The sequence below is a fragment of the Polyodon spathula genome, chromosome 3 (genome assembly GCF_017654505.1).
Source record: "Polyodon spathula isolate WHYD16114869_AA chromosome 3, ASM1765450v1, whole genome shotgun sequence".
Taxonomy (NCBI): domain Eukaryota; kingdom Metazoa; phylum Chordata; class Actinopteri; order Acipenseriformes; family Polyodontidae; genus Polyodon; species Polyodon spathula.
Window position 1 is genome coordinate 55,498,171 of NC_054536.1, and position 19,624 is coordinate 55,517,794.

Consider the following 19,624-nt stretch of genomic DNA (forward strand, 5'->3'; position numbering starts at 1 on the left):
GAAATATCTGGATGAACAGTCGATAAACAAGACAGAGAAAAAAGCCCAGAGCACAAACAAACCACTTGAGGCAGTAAAATAACAAGTGGCTGGGCTATGCGTCTCAGATTTACACCCCTAATCAAAGCATTGCTAAAAGGTGAGCCTCAGATGGCACCGCCTCATTAAGAAAACGCTTGAATTATCATTCCCTTCTTTTCTACACTATAGGCAGATGCTGCCCATGGTACAAACAAAGCCCCAGAACACGGCTGTCTATATTAATGCTGTGATATTTCAGAGCAATACTAATATTAATAATAACAAAGACAGAAGAGAAAAGAAGGTAATGAATTCCCTATTGACAGCCTGGACTGAAAAACCTGATGCTCTGCTGTACAGGTGAGGTTTTGGTGGGGCTGCATTAGCTGACAACTATTCTGTGCTGAAACACCTGCTGCCCGCTGCTTAATAATTTACCAACAGAGTAAAATATCTGGTAATGACATATAGCCTTTCAGAATCAAAAAATTAAAAAAAGAGAAAAAATGTCAACCAGAAAGACAACCCTAGGGTAACTAATTTCAGTGTCATATACAGAAATGGATAAATACAGTACATTAATATATTTGTCGTTACACAAAATTAGCATTTAAAGTTTTAAGTGTGGTTATTTATCCCAGACATGTATACAGGTCTGCAGAGCTGAAAGAGTTAATGGTATATTTAGGCTCAGTACAGCAACAATTTAACTCACATAAAAACACATCTTGTATAATCAGTAAATCTTTCTTTCCCTCAGTGCAGGGATCTGTTTTTTACCAACACTATCACTAATGACCACAATCACTATCAGACACCATTGTTTGCTTGAACGTAGAAAGATTCCCAATTTTGTCCCAGGGAAGGGTGTTTCTTCTATACAAACAAACATTATCTTCAGTAGTGGGGGAACGACTCACAAGCTGTAGCCAAACAAACAGCAGTACAAGTTCCAGGCACCTGGCACCAGTTTTACAAATAGTTCTCATAGTTGTGCAACTCTCCAAATGGCCCCAACCTGCTGTACAAATCTGCAGCATAAGCGTGAATACACGGCATGTCAGTACAGCAGTTCAGTGTACTGAATAATGTCGGCAGCCAAGTACAGCATTATATAAAAAAATTACAACCCCCCCCTATTATATGCTGTATCAGATAAGAAAAAAGGGCAAAATACACTTTACAAAAATAAATACGATAACAAATGAACTGGCGGTCTGGCCCCCTGACCCCCTGAATTGGATTTGCATCCCATGTGAACAGCTTGCCACCTTACAGCATTAAATCCTCATCCTCAGTCCCAAACTGGATGTACACAGGATGCAAAACTAATTCAGCAACATGAGGTATGCTGTAGACTGGGACAAAAAACGAGTGACAAACTGTGTTGGTACGGTAAAAGGTACTTTGTTCAGTATACAATCACTTGAAACAGGTTAAGGGTGTGCTTTTATATAAAGGTATTAACCTTTTAAAATGCTGAGCACTGGCTAACCCTTTTGAATAGCACAAACAGAGCCATTGCCATGTGGGCACAACATAAATAAAGGGATATGCTGCCTAGACACTTTTCTTTATGAATATAGAGCACTTGCAATGCATAAGCCTGTACTTACACCTATAGCAATAGTTAACCCTACGGTATGTGCCCATGTTATTTCCTCAAAAGCCTTGCCTGCATTCCTCAGTAGGATTGCCCCACCCTTTTCATCCCCACTGCCTCTTACTCTCTTGAGCACATCAGACAGGGAGCCTCCAGCACTGCATGACATGGCTGAACTCATTACACTGAGATGCAGCCAGCATAGGGCCCTTCCCAAATACAGGAAAGCGTCTCTGATATGCCAGGGAGGGGGTCTTGTCAGGACTAGGGGAAGAGATAAAGAGCGGGAATGTCTGGTCCATCTGGTTCCCATTCTGCTAACACTCACGTTGAACTGTTACAGAGAGTAGGCTCCACACCAGATCCAAAACACATGTGAAAAGGCTGACAGGGACTCCGACAGACAACAATCTGTTCCAGTCCTTTCCGTATCCTCCAATTCTTTTCTGATCGGGTCCGCAGAACAGCCACCAGCTATTTCTTCTTTTGTTTACATCCAAATCAAATTTTTCATTTTAGACAGGGCTGCTGTACATTTTGAAATCAGCCAGCTGTAGACAGAATGACTATATCTATATATAACTGGTAAAATATTAACTAAATGCAGGGATTCTTTTTTGAAAGACCAAATTCTCCAGTTCCCTTTGAACAACAATACAGCATCCATATTTAAGCACGAGGGCTGCAATATCCAGCACACTTTGTGGGAATCAGACAAACAGGTACCAGTTTGAATTAGTTATGATGGTGGTTTTATGATGTACTGTAGGACTGGATCAGACTCCCAAAACTCAGTTCACAAGTACCACAATAAAATCACTGGTGAAAATTACAAGTTTTCTTTCATCTCAAAACCTAATAAATGACACACTTTAACCTCATACCCTACTGAATCCCCCTCTCGGAAATAACGTCATGTAGTAATCACAAGCAGTCTTTTTGCAGGCTTCCATCATACTGCAATTAGAAGACCCAACTGTGATTTAATTCCCAAGTTGTTACTATTGGTTGTCACCTGGCTTTCCCGAAATATATAAATCAAGAGTTGCAACACTGAAGACGAAGTACTCAGTCTTTTGTAAGTCCTTTTCTGCACAGCAAGAACAGGCTTTATTGGACAGCCTAGAAGAGAAAACGCTCCAGAGAGCTTGGTAAATATCCCAACCTGGTCCAGATCTGAAGTGGGACAATCGCAGCGGTCTGTGATGGAGTGAAGACCAGTCACTTGTAAATAGGGTTTATTTCGGTGATTTACTGTGTAAACCTGTTTCGTACTGGTACTTGTTTTCATTCCTTGCCATATACTTCCATACAGATGTGTACAATTCCATCAGCTACATCCACAACTGTATTATCTGTATGTTCACTAGTAATTGTGTTTACTTGTAGTATAAATGTTTAATTGTGTCATTAGAGACGTGTACATGTGGTCAGCAAGTGATTGCGTGATTGTGGACCACCCCCTATATAAAAGACAAATGTATTTTGTTGAGAGAGAGCAAGAGAGAGAGAGAGAGGTGGTTCAGTGAAGACAATTACCCAGTCTGAACAGTAGTGAGTAAGGATACATTGAGATAGCTGAAGCTGTTTTTGAAGTATTTAAATGTTTTGCTTAAACCTTTTTTTTTTTTTGTTGTTACTGTGTTTATTTTGTCCACATCAAACTACAGTTTTCAAGTCTGTGTCTGGTTTCCTGACATTGACCAAGACTTGACCGCACTACCTTACCACAAGGTCCTCAGAATGAAGCAAACCAGGACCATCTGCAACTCATTCAGCTGTGCTTTCTAAAATCAGGTCATAATGAAGATAGATGCTGGAATAATATGCTACTTTTAATCCATATACACACCAAAAAAATAAATAAAATGGAGGATCTGAAGTACATTTAGAAAATGTGGCTCAAGTATGCAGTGATCGCTGCCATTTGTTTTCCATTACATCTGTTTGTTTTTTTAATCTCTCTCTCTGCTTTTTCATGGGAGAAACCTGAGTGTCTTTCTTTCTCAACATGGAACTAAATTGCAGAAGAAAACAACTTTTTGCAAAAGCCTTAAAGTTTTTATTTGTATTTATTTATTTTCTATTTTCTGAATTCATGGTTTTGGCCAGCATGGACAAATCATGTTGTCATTTAACCATGAAACAAATATACTGCAGTTTACCATGGTAAAATCATAGAAAAGTATAGCACAACAAAGAATATAGCAATCATGGTAAAGCAAGGTAAATTACTGATTGTACGCTAATGCACTGGAAATGTCGTATCCTGCAAAGGAGTAAATTACAAAAAAAATTATAATTTTGAGAGAGTAGCTCATACCCAAATGACAATGAACAATGGTAACCCTAACCTCCATATTGACTCAGATTATCAAATTCAGACTAACGGACGTCAAGAAATACAGAGTAACATTATTTCATGTAATTAGTAATAAGGTACCTTACTGGTCGGGTTTCTTTGAGCTCCTCGTTGTCTCAATGTGTGAGTTCTTTAACGTCGCGCTGCCTTTCTCTCCCTGTTGTCTGCACACTGAACGCACAAGTTATTTCCAGCCAGAAAAAAAGGTCCTGCCCAAGAATCTCTGGACAGCCAGCTTTTATCCTTTTGATCAGCTTAGTGTGCTTTCCTATAGCTTTCAAAAATATTATATTGTCATCTGAAAAGATGACTCCTCTGTACTACTGCGTACCACTGAGAGAGTTAAGGTAGAGCTAATGAAGGGGTTTAAAAATAACTAATGGATTCTTTTTTTTTTCCTCACTATTTATTATTTAAGGTGTGTAAAATAAATTACTAACAATGAATTAAGATTGAGTCATTTTCTAAGCATTTTGAGACCAAAAAGGTAAAAGGTAATAATATTTCAGGGTAATGCATTTTAACAAAGACCAATATCTATTTACATATTTGTTCCTAGCCATTTATTTTTGTCTGAAAAAGATGACTGTACATTGAATTTTGTTTTGTCAACTTTAGCAAATACATACCTCGTTGGTTTTTGCATAAAAACCCTAGAAAAAAAAAACTTAAAATAAATAAATAAATAAATAAATTCATCTGCTTTGTTTAGCCTTCTATGGCATAGAGAAAAAAAAAAGTAATATGGTGAGCTTTTAATTTCATAGCTATTACATCTATTATTACATCTAAAAAAACAAATGTATGTCTTCTGACAAAATATTTATATAATGAATTATATGCAGTAAAAAGCACTTGTGAGTAAGGGTCAGTCAGCACACGGATTTCCTACAAGATATCATTTAGGTATTCAGAAATGTTCTCTACATATGTGTGCCTCATAGTTACTGTGTGTTTTAAGCAGTGTTAGCCCATTCTGTCCCTAATCTTTCGACCACTTTTTACACTTACAGGCAGCACATTTCATCTGACATCACAGCAGGATTTCTGAGAACTGCTTGCTGTAGTTTTTTCAGTGCGTCTTTTTTTTGCATATATGGCATATGATCGCTTGTTGTGATCACTTTCTCTGCTGGCACATCTGTGATCTTTTTTTGCATATATGGCATATGATCGCTTGTTGTGATCACTTTCTCTGCTGGCACATCTGTGATCGTGGACATTATTCTAAATGCAATGAGGTTTAAAAAACATTTGGAAGCAAACTTTCCTTTCACTCTGGGCGCTGGCATCTTCTTCACTTGCACTGTCAGAACTGCCGTAAATGATACAAAACACAACGCAGAACGTGTGCAAATTAACAAAATGGTAATGATTCGTCACGCACAAGTGACCTTTCCTTAGCCCTACCTTAAATTAACATAATATTCTTCTTACTCGCCACTATCCATGTTTTCGTCATGTTTAACTGTAACTTCCCTTTTAAAATGACTCTGAGCAATGTTTAATGTGTTTTTGTTTCTGAATTAAAACAGAGAAACTGTTAATTGTGAAATTAATATAGTAAAGGAGAGGTAAAAACTCGGAAGAAAACACTGAAAGCCAAAAGCCCTAATGTGTGTAACTCATCTCGACACGCAAGAGAGGGAAGATGCCTCTTGGAGAAAACTAGAGGTAGTCTGCCTTTATTTGTTAATTTTTTTAAGAAAAAAAAAAACTTAACTGAACATATATTACAAAAATGCAACAAACATCTAAAGATTCTTAGTCTATTAATTTTCCTGAAAAACACTGTAGAAGTTTTGTTTTTTTGTAAATTCAGATTCCAAGGGGGTAAGAGCCCCATCCCCCCCCCCCCCCCATAATTGTTTATGTGATTACTTAACACTAGCAATTTTAAAATTACAATAACATAACTTAAAAGTTACCTTAAAGTAATTTCTGTATGGCGATGGGAAATACTGAAATGTGAAATATTGGTCATTTGTTTTTGATTAAATCAGTGAATGCTGGCTTTACCATACATTCACTATAGAGAAAATCCAGTTGGCAATAGTGGTACAAGCAAGCTTGATTAAATGTAAAATATTCAAGGCTTTTTGGCTGGAAAACTGTCATGCCTCATAAAATTGCAGTGTTAAAAAACAAGCATCTTCCCTGAGCCCCTAGCATCCTTTTCAGAACAGAAGCAGAGCTAGAACAAAAATAAAATTCTTAGATCCCTGATGCATTGAGCAGTGGTAGTCAGAACACCTGAGTAAGCACGTAATTGTACTGCAGTATGAATATTAAACAGCATTTTAAGTCTGTGTATTAAATGGCTTGTGGAACATTTTGACACTAATGAGAAAGCCCCCAAATTGGGTGGCTTGGCGTTCTTTAGACATATCAGTAATGCAATTACATTCCTCTGTAAAAAAGATAAAGAAAAACAACACATTATTAACATGAAAATTAATGGACTGGCTTGTCTCTTTACATTTTAGATTAATTTGCTTTCTGTTCTACAAGCAATGCTCTTTCACCTTTGTCAAAGGCTAGAGAAATGTGCTGAATATGAATGATGTGTGGAACCGAAGCATAAATATTTTATTGATAACATTAAGATAGCTATTGAAATGGTAAGGTAATTTACTGCTATATCACAGAGTGCTTTCAACGTTCCATCCAGACGTGTTTTTTTTTTTTTTTTTTTTTTTTTAATGTTAGGAGGCACGCATAAGCAATTTAGACATACCATTAACTGGGCTTTCAGCTGCCTATTTAAGTAGGAGAGTGCACAAAAGAGTTTAACTTCATATGCTCAAAATGCTTTTCATTATTTACAGCAAGGTTACAGATCAACTTGTTAGAGTCACAGCAATGTATGCTTATGTGATGGAACCAGAAGACACACTTCTTCCAGTACCAGTCCTTCTGTTATTATTCAGCTGGTATCTTCATACATGACACTAAGGTTCACAAGCTGTATTACAGAGACTTTTAAAGGGCAGTTAATAAACCCATTAAATGTCCATATAGTAACTGAACTAGTCCAAGCACAGTCATACATCCTAATTTTATGATAGTGGGTGAAAATAATAATCTTAAAACCAAATAGTTTTAGCAAGAGGAAGCAATTACCAGTACGCTACTCTGCCAGAAGTCGAGTGTTCTTGGATATTACATAGAGAATAGCAGGGCATGGCAAGGCATTTCAGGAATCTTATAATCATCAACTAAAAAGAGCCTTGATGTACCCACGCTGCCTCCTACACATTCCTGTGCCTTAACATTACTTCTGCTTTAAAAAAAAAAACAAGTTAGCAAGCAGTGAGCTGTGCTGCAGCAAATGAATAAACATTAGCAACTCCAACACTGATGACAATATTTTAATTAATCTACAGAAACAAAAAGAAGGAAACACTATCCAAAATGTTATCTTCAGCCTGATCGACACCTAATGTATTTGTTCCTTTTTTAAGAGGGGGCGAGGGTGGGGTTGTCTGAATCCCTTGGTTTGGTCTCTTTCACTACACCTATACTGCCCATCCACAAAACCCTACTCTAAGCATTCGAGCTGTGTAAGCAATATGTCTGCAACATGTCTGCTATTGGGCCTCCAATCCCCTGCATCCTGCTGTTTTATAGCTTTGTAATTAGAGTAGAGATTTGAGATTAGTTCCATGATTCAAAACTATGCACTGGAAAGCCTAGATGTCATTTAACATTTGCATTTAAAAAAAATAATAAAAATATGTATGTAAAAAAATATAAAATAAATAAGAAAAAAAAAACAACCAAATATGGTAGCCCTGCATTTCTAGAATGTGGGTGCTATTCAATCACAGCTATGGTATTCCATCAAAAATACCATCCATTCTGCAATTGCTTTGTGAATGCACATATCATAAAGAGTTTGTTGTTGTTATTTATTATTATTATTATTATTATTATTATTATTATTATTATTATTATTAGTTTGTGTGTATTTTATTGTATATCTATGATGCATTTCTCCATGCTATCAGAACAGGACGGAATGATATAGTCCACAAAAAAGGCAACACTTGAAAAGTTTGCACGCATTTCAATGATGTCTAAAAAACAAACCTGGTTAACATTTCTTCTAGACAGGGGTTTGTGCCAAGGTAGCTAATTATGACATCTTCAGCATGATGCCAGTGGCCTTGTTGTGGAACAACAGTTTGTAGCTTAGAATGGACACCCCCACCCCCAAAAATAAATAAATATATAAATAAAAATAAATACAAAATGAAAAAACATTGAAACAATGAGAGAGAGAGAGAGAGAGAGAGAGAGAGAGAGAGAGAGAGAGAGAGAGAGAGAGAGAGAGAGAGAGAGAGAGAGAGAAGGCACATCATTAAAATTGTGAAGCAGTTCAGAGAGATGGGGCAGCTCAATTGGTATGCAAGCAACGCTTTCTCACCCTGAATATGTTATGAACTTGCGGCACTCTAATATGCCATGCAATCATAAGCACCAGATGGAACAGTAGGCAGTACATGTCCCATCAAACCTCAGCGTGTCAGGAAGATGTATTATTGTCCCTGCTCTGTGTTTTTTTTTTTTTTTTTTTTACGTATTTTCTTCCTAACTCCAATCCTTGTCGTCTTCCCCTGGGACTTCCACATTTCTCAGCACTCTGTTCCCTGTCTGCTCCCCAAGCACAGCTCCTCCAGGGCTGCCTCATCTGTGCCAGGTGGTGCGAAGAGTCATTTCATTCCATCCTATCAAATCAGGTGAGGGCTATGGGACTGCGGCAGACTATGATCACTCAAGGGTTACCAGATGCGGCAACGAACAACCTGCGCAGTTTAATATTTAAAGAGCCTGCATTCTTTTTCTTACCTTAAAAAATACATTTTCTGACTACTACAGTATATCTTCCACTAAACAATTTTTTTTAATTTCAAGTTTGAATTTCATGTTCTAGCTTGAGCCCAGTAAAATGGTATTCGTCTCTTGTAGTACATACAAAAACAATTTTTCTTTCTTTATTGGAGAGAACCCATTTCAGCCATCTTTTGATATAAACCCCTTCATAAACAACTTACTATATAAATCAGATAATTGCAGAGCTAATAAACATACAAACCATATACTGTCATTTTACACAAGTCATTCAGATGTTTCTAAATTTAAACATCTGACAATGTAGCACCTCTTATGTATTCACTGTATATGTGTTGTGAAAACAACTTCCCTAAAGCCATTTGAGAAATAGTATTTCTACTACTAGGCAGAAATGGGTTTCTCCAAAGATAACGAGAATGCGAAATTTACTGAATAAAAATAAACATTTTTTCCCTCCATCGTGTTCCTTGACAGAAGTGTCAAACCATTATGAGAACTGGGACACTGGATTTCCCCCCCTTTATCATCTACTGTAGTACCATATGTAGCCTTCTGCGTAATGCACAGCACTTTAAGATGCCGTACTGTAGCAAAAAAGGCTCTTGAACAACAGATGATGTGCCTGGACACACAGCGTGACATCAATAGGCCTCCCAGTTTGTGTAGAGATATAGTCCGGTACTAGCCAAAAAGGCTGGGAAATTGTCCAGTGAAAACACTGCAATTAAGCCAGTATGTTCTTTGTAATTTAATTCACGCTTGCGTTCCCCCCCTTTCCCTTCTTCCACCCTTATATGTGATTAGAGGTACTTTCCTCAGATTTGACACATGCATTAAAACTGCAAATTGCAGTCTGCTATCTAAAACATTAACCACTCTATGTCAGTGGCAATTTCATTTCTCTCTCCTGCAACAATCACCCACATATGAGCACCGATGGTAAAAGGAGTCAAGTACACCACGGCTGTAAATGCCAAATCAATTTTCAACAGATAATGAAGAGGTTCATGTTTTACATCAGTGAAATGCTATTTTACTACACCAAAATGTGAGCTAATAATAACATATTACCCTGCTAAATGGAAAACACAGATATGATGGAAAGAAAGAAAGAAAGAAAGAAAGAAAGAAAGAAAGAAAGAAAGAAAGAAAGAAAGAAAGAAAAACAGCCTGGCGGCAGGGTGACGGTTTATTTCTCCTGGGACCCTGTCTGCAAGTGTTTTGAAAATATCTCATGACAGAGGCCATATGTTAAAAATTATAGCCAGTTAAGTTCCCTACTAAGAAAAATATGTAGACAATTTATGAAATGTGCTTCAGGATGGGGATGTACTAAGTAGAATCAGATTCTGAAAACAAATCTTTTTTTTTTTCTAAAACCTGAAAAAAAAAGGGTTTGCAATCACATCTGGCACGCAGAAGTTTTTGGAAGGGGTGGTCTGACCTAATGCAATAAGAACAGTGTCATTGTGTGTCTGGCAGTGGCCATGGTCACTAATAGCTCTTTCAATGGAACAGTCCCTAGTACTGCCAGAGGCAATTATAGGAACACTTTTACAAGATGGCATCTGCACACTGCATCACTAACCCTAACCCCATCTGCACACTGCATTACTTCTAGTTTATAATTATGTACAATTCATTTTTGAAGTAAAATGTATTATTTCACTTTGCCCATTATGCTACTACAGTGCTACCACATTATAATGTGATTCTCTGGGTCCATAATTGGGACACCGCGTTATTTGTATTTCGGCTTATAATGACTATTGGCATTTCTGTTCCCAAAATGATTTGCAATGCCCACAAGCCAAATTAGTATTGTAGCATGCGGTGGAAAATGAAGGAAGTAGACACACACAATTTTCAGGTACATGAATCCATGGTTTATTGGGAAGATTATTCCTGGCCCACACCAAAAACAACAAACAGTCTTGCACTCTCACAGCAGCGCATTCACACAGCAGCTTGGCTCACTCTTCAGCACATTTTTTTTCCTAGAGCAGCCCTCTTTGGAGTCAATCTTATCAAGAAAACCTCTTAGTTTTTCTTCGTCTTTTAGCCAGCCACACAGTGTAGATTCTGCAACATTTATATCTTTAGAAACTGCTGCTTGAGTTTCACCTTTTTCTACTCCATCCACTGCATCGCGTTTTATTTTAAAAGAAAGATTTTCGCTTTTTGCTGTCTGCCATGCTTCGTACTGCATATCTGGAACGTCCACCCAACATTTGCGAGTCAAGTTGCATTGTGGGGGAAATGGGAGCCATGACCTTACTGTTTTATAACCAACTCCACACTATAACGGGTCACTTTATAATGGGGTAGCACTGTATTTCATTGACAGAACTATACTGTTATATCTAAAATTTATGAACTGAGGAAACCATTGTAATTATACAGAATAAGGAAACTTTAATTGCCTAATATCTTAGAAACAATGACAATACTGAGAATAAAAAAAAAAAAAAAAAAGTTTAATGAATTGTGTCATTAAATGGTATATGCTTGTAAATTCATACGTGACTGTGTGTACAGAGTTCACACACACAAACAGAAACACAGCAATTCTGTGGTTATGGCAAAAAAAAACCTCAGTCTGACATCATGCAATTTTTCTTTCTAAGGAAGGAGGATTCCATTATTTGCTGTGGGTTTGTAGAAAATAAGCAAACATTTGAGGTTTCAATTGAAAATGAACACTCTCTGTGTAATGCTCTCAGTGGTTTAAGAAATAAGCTTCTTTTTAAATATACACAGCCAGTAATCAAACCAGGAAGACAGGGAGAGATCTTTCTCAAGCACCTGCTAACCAAAATCTCACTGTGGTAGAAAACCAAAACTGTAAAATAATAATAATAATAATAATAATAATAATAATAATAATAATAATTACAGCGTTAACTTAGCTGGTCAAAATCGAACTACGGATGACCAAATTTTCCTTTTGAACAGTATAAGGGTTGAATAGATTGTCAGGCAGTTCGTCCTAAAGGATAGTAAAAAAAAAAAAAAAAAAAAGAAAAAAGAAAAATAAGTGCTGATGGGTATCAGAAATAGCCAAGTGTCAGATCTGCTCAAGTATCTCCAAGCTGACACATGCTCATGGTCACAGCTGTTAGGTGCATTCTCAATACTACAGTGCAAGGGCTTTTAACACTGAACACTGATAGCAGATAGCATGCTTGATCCTTTACAGCAGTATTTACTATTTCAAAGGATCATTTTTCTGCACATTTTTGGGATAATCATCCACATGTAAATTGCATCAGAAATACTTAAAAACAGACCCAAAAACACACACACACACACATATGCACCCATGCGCACACACACACGCACACAAAACAACTTTGCATTGTTCTTATTGTATATCATTCATAGCAAATTACATTAACAATAATGAAAAAGTCTGAAAACATGTAAGCTTAAAATTGTAAGAAACATCTATTTGAAGTCTCTCTGGATATAGTCAGCACAACAACTGCAAACCCTTTCTATAGGAAACTCTTTTTGGAAGATTAAAAAAAAAAAAAAAAAAAAGCCTGACAAAAAAAGTAAGCATAACAGTTCCTTCTCAAACAGCTTTGCAGACAACTTAATTACAACACAGCACAACATTAAACCAGAAAGCAGCACAACACCTACTCCACATACTTATTAAAACCAAGCACTTTATTACGTTTCTAAAACCAAGAGACACTTTACCTTAATAGCACTTTCTGTTATGATCCCTAGCCCCCCTAATATAATCCTCAGTGACCATAGACCCTTATGGCATGTGTAAAACATTCTGTGCCCAAAAGAGTCACTTTGAACTTTTTCAACCCCTGCGTTGATATTTTATGTACATGATTTGCTCATCTGTAGCCTTTTCCTTAATCCTTTTCGCATCCTTGTTTTGGCCAAAAAGCCTGTCACAAAAGCACCCAAGGATGAATAACGACAGTATTGGTGGAGTGCGACCCACATGTTATTCACAACACCCCCACCCTCAAAGAAAAACAACTGGCAGTAGTACCTACGCGCAAGAGGAGCAGCAAGTGAAACCAGCAGATACTGTTTCAAAACACCATCTGCGAGGTGTACGGACTCTGCAGTCTCTTCAGCCTGTCCTCCCCCACTAATCAACATCAGCAGCCAGCTGCAAGCATTCTTCCTGCCTGTTATCTAGAGACTGGGTTTGCATCAGCCACATGACCACGGTCAATCCTCACATAAACTGCCAACACAATCCAGCAGCCAGAGCAGGCTGCTAACACAACGTAGCAGCAGAGTTCTTGTTTGCACTGCTTCCTCAGGATGGAAGGATTTAGCCAAGTTCCAATAAGACCCCAACCTCAGAACATGGCTATACTTTCATGTCTGCTCATTTGAACAGGGTCATATCTGGTGATTAAGGAGGCACAGTGCACAGGCCACTACTGATGTCATTTTTTATTATAATTATCACTATTGCTATAATGGAATGGCAAAGGATCATTTTACTTCAACCCTGGTACTGTACTATAAAGTCACTGCTGTTAATGGACATGCAGACAAATGAAGTATAATTACCATGGCTTAACTTAATTATAAAATATAATTACAAACCATGAATTATGCAGTAGTTCGGCAAAACATATGGTAAACTATTACAGTCGACTTGAAACAATTTGTCACACTTGCTGTATATGCAGAAATGATTTCTGCAGAACCACTAAACACTTTACTTCATAGACCTTTTAAGTTAGCGCAGTCAGCAGGTTTAAAACAGCTGAGGCAAACAGCAGCAGAGAACAGCCCTTTGCAAGGGTAAATCTTGGACTCACCTGGCGCCCTGTAACGAGATCTGTGCCTCACAACAAGACCCCTCTCTCTCTTTCTCTGTGTTAGTCTCAAGGCAAGCCGATCCCAAGCTTTCTGCCCAGTACTTTGAAATAAGCGCTGAAGACATGAGGAGCCATCAAGCCTAGCTGGAGGCAGGAAGCAGGCCTTGTGCGTTTTTGCTAGGCAAAGACAGATGGAGAGCTGACATTCCGTATTGCACTTGGAGCAGAAATGTGAACGATGACAGGAGCACATGTGGCCTTGAACAGAACCCCTGTCTCTTCAGGCAGAACAATGACAGGGATGCAAGCGCAAATTATCTCAGCTCGAACCCCCCTCTCAGCTGACTAGCTGTAACCATACATTCTGTGGCATTGTGCAAGGGGAGAGTGGAAGAGGGGGAGAGGGAGAGGAATGCAGATCATACAAGCATTTCTTAAAACATTCCACCTTTGTATACAGTCCCCTTTAAGATGTGCTCCTCATCTATTTCCCATTTGAACTTTTGCTGCAACATATGTTTAAGCTACTATAAATTTACAGTATTGAATGCAGATGCTAACTGTTGGCTTACTATTTATCATTTGTCCATATGTGAACATGTTTTACCAATGGCTCAACATTAAAAAATATATATTTGACATTTTATGGGTCTGGACTTAAAAAAAAAACAACATTTTTACATTTTAATTCAAATAAGAAAACCAAAGATAATCTGCCTATTGAATTACTATTTCTTGGAAGTCAGCTTAAAAATAAACATTCCATGCCAGTTGAGAATATTGTTTTCTTAGTAATTATTTAGCTCTATGGCCTGTTCACCCAAAATAAGGACCAAAGTACAATTCAGACCTTTTAAAACAATTCTGGTGGCTCAAATCTTAAATCTTCTAGTTTAGCTCTTGTAGCCTCTCAAATACAGTAGACCCCCCACCCCCTTTCCCTACCCCCAACCCCTAGTCGCATTTCTTCTCTTGCTGTCTTCACTGCATCTGATTAACATATGTCTGAATTTTCAGCCCCTGTCAGCTTGAATGCATTTCTCCTGGTTGCCACCTTAAACCTCTGATGAAACCCATGTGGGGAACACAGGAATAGCTGGCCATTTTCTTTTTTTCTCTAAGAATGTGCCCTCTTTTGACTGACGGAAGGGCCTGTGGCTCCTTGACAAATAATGTCAGTTAGTAAATACTTCAGCTGTGATGCAGCCTGCGAGCCTCACCTAATGCAACGAAGCTCTTAAAATGCCACTGTTGTCAGAAGATCTGTAAAATGCCTGGAATAGCAATGAGTGTGCTCTATCTTCTGAAAAACAGCAGCAATCACACTCTTTCTGAGTAAACCAATTCAGTCAGTAGAAGTGGGTCTCACATTTTTGGTCTTATAAAACCTACAAAACATATAAGTGGTCCACAAAAACTGTTTGTAACAAGCAATTGCACCATTTACTTTATCTACCCACACACCAGCTGGTCAGTACAATTACCACTAAAATTGGTAATTTCAAAATGTATGCATTTTCACAATTAAACTTTTACAGATTGTATTTTTTCATAGATCGGACAATAAGATAAAACTGTCGTAAATTAAAGAACAAATAAATGTATATACAGTAGTATAAGTTTAAATATTACAGACCTACACATAAAGAGAACAACATACGCTTACTGAATGATGAATGGAAATACAATCTGCAAACAACCTCCTCTTGTGTGTTATATATTGTATGTGCTGCTACTTTAAGAAGGCAGTGTGCACAGAAGTGAAAACCTCATTTAAAAATGCATAATTATGTATTTCACAGGCCAAACAGTTACAAATGTATGAAGCTTTTCAAGGTGTCATTTGGCTGTAGTAATTGCTGCTTTAAACTGATCCATGTCAACAAAGCTCTGTTCCCTGGAGATTCTCAACTACAGTACAAGTCTGCCTGGGGAAGGAGCTGACAGAATGCCTCTGCATGTGAGTCGACCAGCAGTTTCACAGGCAGCAGTGGTAGCCAGCTGCATCTTCGGGAGCTTCCTATCCTTTTACTATTTAACAAAACATTCAACCGCTAAATATCTTTCTTTGAAGAGTTATATATAACTATATATATGTATGTATGTCTTGTTTAGCCCATTTTTAAATGGATTATACCATTTTGTTTAATACAAAGGGGGGAAAACAACTAATCCTGAATGCTGTATCAACTTCACAATATCAGCTGATATGCAAATTAGTAATTTGCAGTAACAAATGTTGACAAATACTTTTTAAAAGCAAATGTTGTCATCTTAATTGATGTATTTTGCAGACACTAAAATTTAACCATTCAAACACCAAATTACAACAGCAGTATCTTCTGTATAAAAACACACACATAATATAAAACAAAAACAAAGAATTGTTTTTTCACAGCAGCTGAACAAGTTGTACTGTACTTTTCAAGTTATAATTATACAGATTAAAAATCACCACTTACCATTAGGAAACTGAAAGTTTGAGAAATGCATTTGTTTTGGTTAAGCCCTTGCTAGCAGAGTACTTACAGTGTCTGAATTAAGTCCTTTCTCCGGGTCTTTCCAACTTTCCCCACTACTTATAGTCCTCTGTTGTGATACAATGTGAATTCATGACTCTGCTCAGTGGGTATTAAGTGAGTTAATTTAAAAGAGCTGGAACCTCATTGATTCCATTTGAAAGCAATACACCAAACCAAGCAGTCTTCTCCTACCCCCATCCGCCTGCCAACCTTTTTTCAATGCATAGGGAATTAATAGCAAGATATACTCAAACCAGCCAAATAAAAGGCACTCATTTAAGTCAGGGCTGCATTAACAGAGTGAAAGAGTAATAAAAAGAAGAAAAAAAAACGTGGGCAAAACAGATTCAAATAGCGCATTTTACTCCTAGAGTTGGCTTTAACAAAGCTGAATGGAGGCCCATTCTTTTTTTGTGCAAGACTTGATAAACTGAATGGAATGGCACTCAATGATGAGCCAATGAGCTATTGATGAATGGTCAACACGACCTCCCCCTCTCGTGGTGGGTCTTCCTGCCAATAGAGCACCAGCTTGAAGGGGCGGATTCGCTAATGTCCGAATTTCCCCGCTTTCTTGTTTCCCTTTCTCTCTCGGACCACTGGCCTCCAATTGGGGCTGACATATTGGAAATACCATCTTTTATGGCCTAGTGACAGGGAACAAAATGTACGAATTAGCTGTGCATTCACATTAAAATATTCCACTTCTTTTTTTGTGAATGCCGGACCCCAAAGGGTCTGATTTTCCACACAGCTGGAAGCTATTAGTGCTTTCCTAAAGCATCCCACTGGCAAGCAAGACCCACCCAATGAGCGATCTGTGAGAGAGAGAGAGAGATAGAGCGAGAGAAAGAGAGAGGCCTGTGAGTTACTGTTTCTGGAACCAACGGAGGGGGCCTGTCTATTTCTTACTTTTATTACAGAACCGAGTTTAACTGCTAATTAAATCAGTGCAAACATGTGATAAATGAACGTGTGCAGCCTTTGAAGAGATTAAAATGCTGTGTATTTGGCAACAGGGACTCTGCATAATTTACTGTGTTGAAACACATAACAATTCCCAAATGTATAGGATTTTACATTTAGGAACTTGTTGTAAAGCCACCAATAAATACACGGTACTACTAATTTGTATTTATTTTATTTTATTTTATTAGATTATATTTTAAGGGAATGATAGGGCAATTAAAACATTTTTTTTTTTTAATGTAATCACAGGTTTCCCTGGAACTATCAACCATTTTGGCTTACATTCTAAAACTGTGTACAGTTTATTCATAATTCCTTGGCTTTCTACTATAGTTCAAGCAAACTGTCCAGAAAAAGAAGCCACTGACTATACATAGTTACATAGTTATACAAAAAAAGAAAAAACCACAAACCAGTAGCATAATTTCTATTTCTTCAATGTGTTGTGGCTCTGCTGTAGCAAGAACACAGATAAGACAGTTATTTTCATACCAGCAGAATCCTAAATTCATTCAGTACTTGGCATTATGCCTTTGTAATTTGTGTAGTTATTGGCCTGTCTCTGTAAAGTTCCTGTACTATGCGCTGCTGAAGCCAGTCACTCCTGTACTGTATTGTAATATTCTCTTTTACTGTAATGTGTTTTAATTCACTGAATAGGTGTATTGTGTTTGAGATAAAGTGCTTTGTCACTCTCCAATCTCCCTTCGCTGACTGATGAAGAGTTGGTTTTGTTGAAATGCATGGGCGATAGCGTATGCTACAGTGAACTTTCCTGCCTCCCAGCAGCAGAGACAAAAACCTGCAGCACTGCTTCTGTGCTGCCTGAAAGCTTTCTCTTAATGCTCACCCCGCACAAAACTGCAGGCTCCTTGGTTCTGTGGAGCTATTCATGACATACCAGTTTCATATTTTCTGCTTGTACACTCACAACAATAAATGCTAATGAGGTCAGAGATTGACTGTCTGTAAACAATTACATGTACACCCTTCCACAGACACACACTGACACCCGCGCTTCTATTAGGTCACTCTTGTTTTAATGTCTTACCTCCTTGTTAATGCATTTCGAAACACAGAAACCAAAACAACAAAAATACTGTTTAATAATGATACATCACATTCTACATTTGAACGACCAATCCTATATATCTCATGTCAGAATTCTACTGTTGAGTTTAATAGAAGTTTTGGCTCAGACTGTGTTTGCCCCTTGTCTGACTTTTTAATCGTGGCCAAAATATTTTTACTGACAAAGTATGGTTACTTTCCAGCAAATTCTCCTGCAAATTTACATCCGAAGATATCCTATCCAAAGATAAGAGATACTGTAACTCTCATGTGAAACAATCATACTGAATTCACTGATGAAATAGTGCCTTTTTTCTAATTTGCACACCACCTGCACTATCTTGACAATAAAGAGGTTTATATCACTCACTAGATGGAGCTCACAGTACACAGTACTCTGGCATCTTCAGTTCATCATGATTTATTCTATCAAGCACTAGTAAGCCACAGTCAATCAGCAACCAGTCTTCTCTGCATGTGTACAGGTACCATACAGTATTTAGTCAGCGAAACATGGACTGCCCTACTGTACCACCAAGAAGTGCAAAAAAAGTCTGCTGTTTCAGTGAAACTCCATGGAGAATGTGCCCTAGTTATTCTGTGACATTTCTCTTTTATGTTTCTGATTTCTCTTTCAATTGAAAATGTTTAGGTTTTATTAAGCAATTAATTATTTTTATTTATTTATTTTTTTAAATCACACATGGTAGATTTAGTTCATTCACATAAAGTACAGACAGACATTTTTATATTTATGAATTGTATTTGATCACAATTCTCAAAGCCCCTTTCACACTGGCACTCCTACCCAGGTCCCAACCCAGGTTAATGCTATCCGAGTGACAATCTCATGTAGTGTGAAACCACATACCTGGGTTGACCCAGGTTGCAGTGACCCACCTCAGAATGTGACCTGGGTTGAGTGAGACAAAATGCATAATGGCCGTTCAAAAGCCAACAAAATAACAAACAGCCACGCCTGCAGGAAGGTTTCACTTCCGGAACATTTCTGTTTAGCCATTTTTGTTGATTGAGACACACCATGAGCCAGATTGCAGCAGGGATGAAGAAACATTTGCTCTAATCAACATTTGGGCTGACGGTTCAATCCAGTGAAGCCTGGATGGAAGCATCCATAAAAAGCTGCTTCCGGGGCATCGATACATGCATTATGTACTTGCTTCTGTCACCCAGGTCAACCCTGCTTATCAAAAGCAGTGTGAAATCGCGTAGCCAACCTGCATGACACCGTCAGAGTTTGTTCAAGAAAGCGACTCGTTGAGATTAAGTCTCATTCGCTAATAATAATAATAATAATAATAATAATAATAATAATAATATTTATGATTATTATTTAGTTTATGAAGCACAGTTGGTGCAAGCATCTCAAAACACTGAACAGTATACA

The 19,624-nt window shown here is 37.7% G+C and overlaps 1 protein-coding gene across 7 annotated transcripts in view; it reads right to left on the reverse strand.

The window, feature by feature from the left end:
• LOC121313202 (protein CBFA2T1) overlaps positions 1–16,831 on the reverse strand; it is a 43,230-nt gene extending 26,399 nt beyond the window's left edge. Inside the window, exon 1 of one of the 7 annotated variants that reach the window (XM_041245512.1) lies at positions 16,184–16,831. Coding sequence is in view for 1 of the 7 variants with exons in the window: in XM_041245511.1 (XP_041101445.1) it covers positions 16,117–16,147 (31 nt within the window). In the remaining 6 variants the exon portion in view is untranslated. Of the gene's footprint in view, positions 1–4,072; positions 4,324–12,864; positions 12,976–13,654; positions 13,849–16,116 lie in introns of those variants that run through there. The other 6 variants (XM_041245511.1, XM_041245508.1, XM_041245509.1 and 3 more) reach the window with 6 other exon arrangements.
• Positions 16,832–19,624: the final 2,793 nt, after the last annotated feature.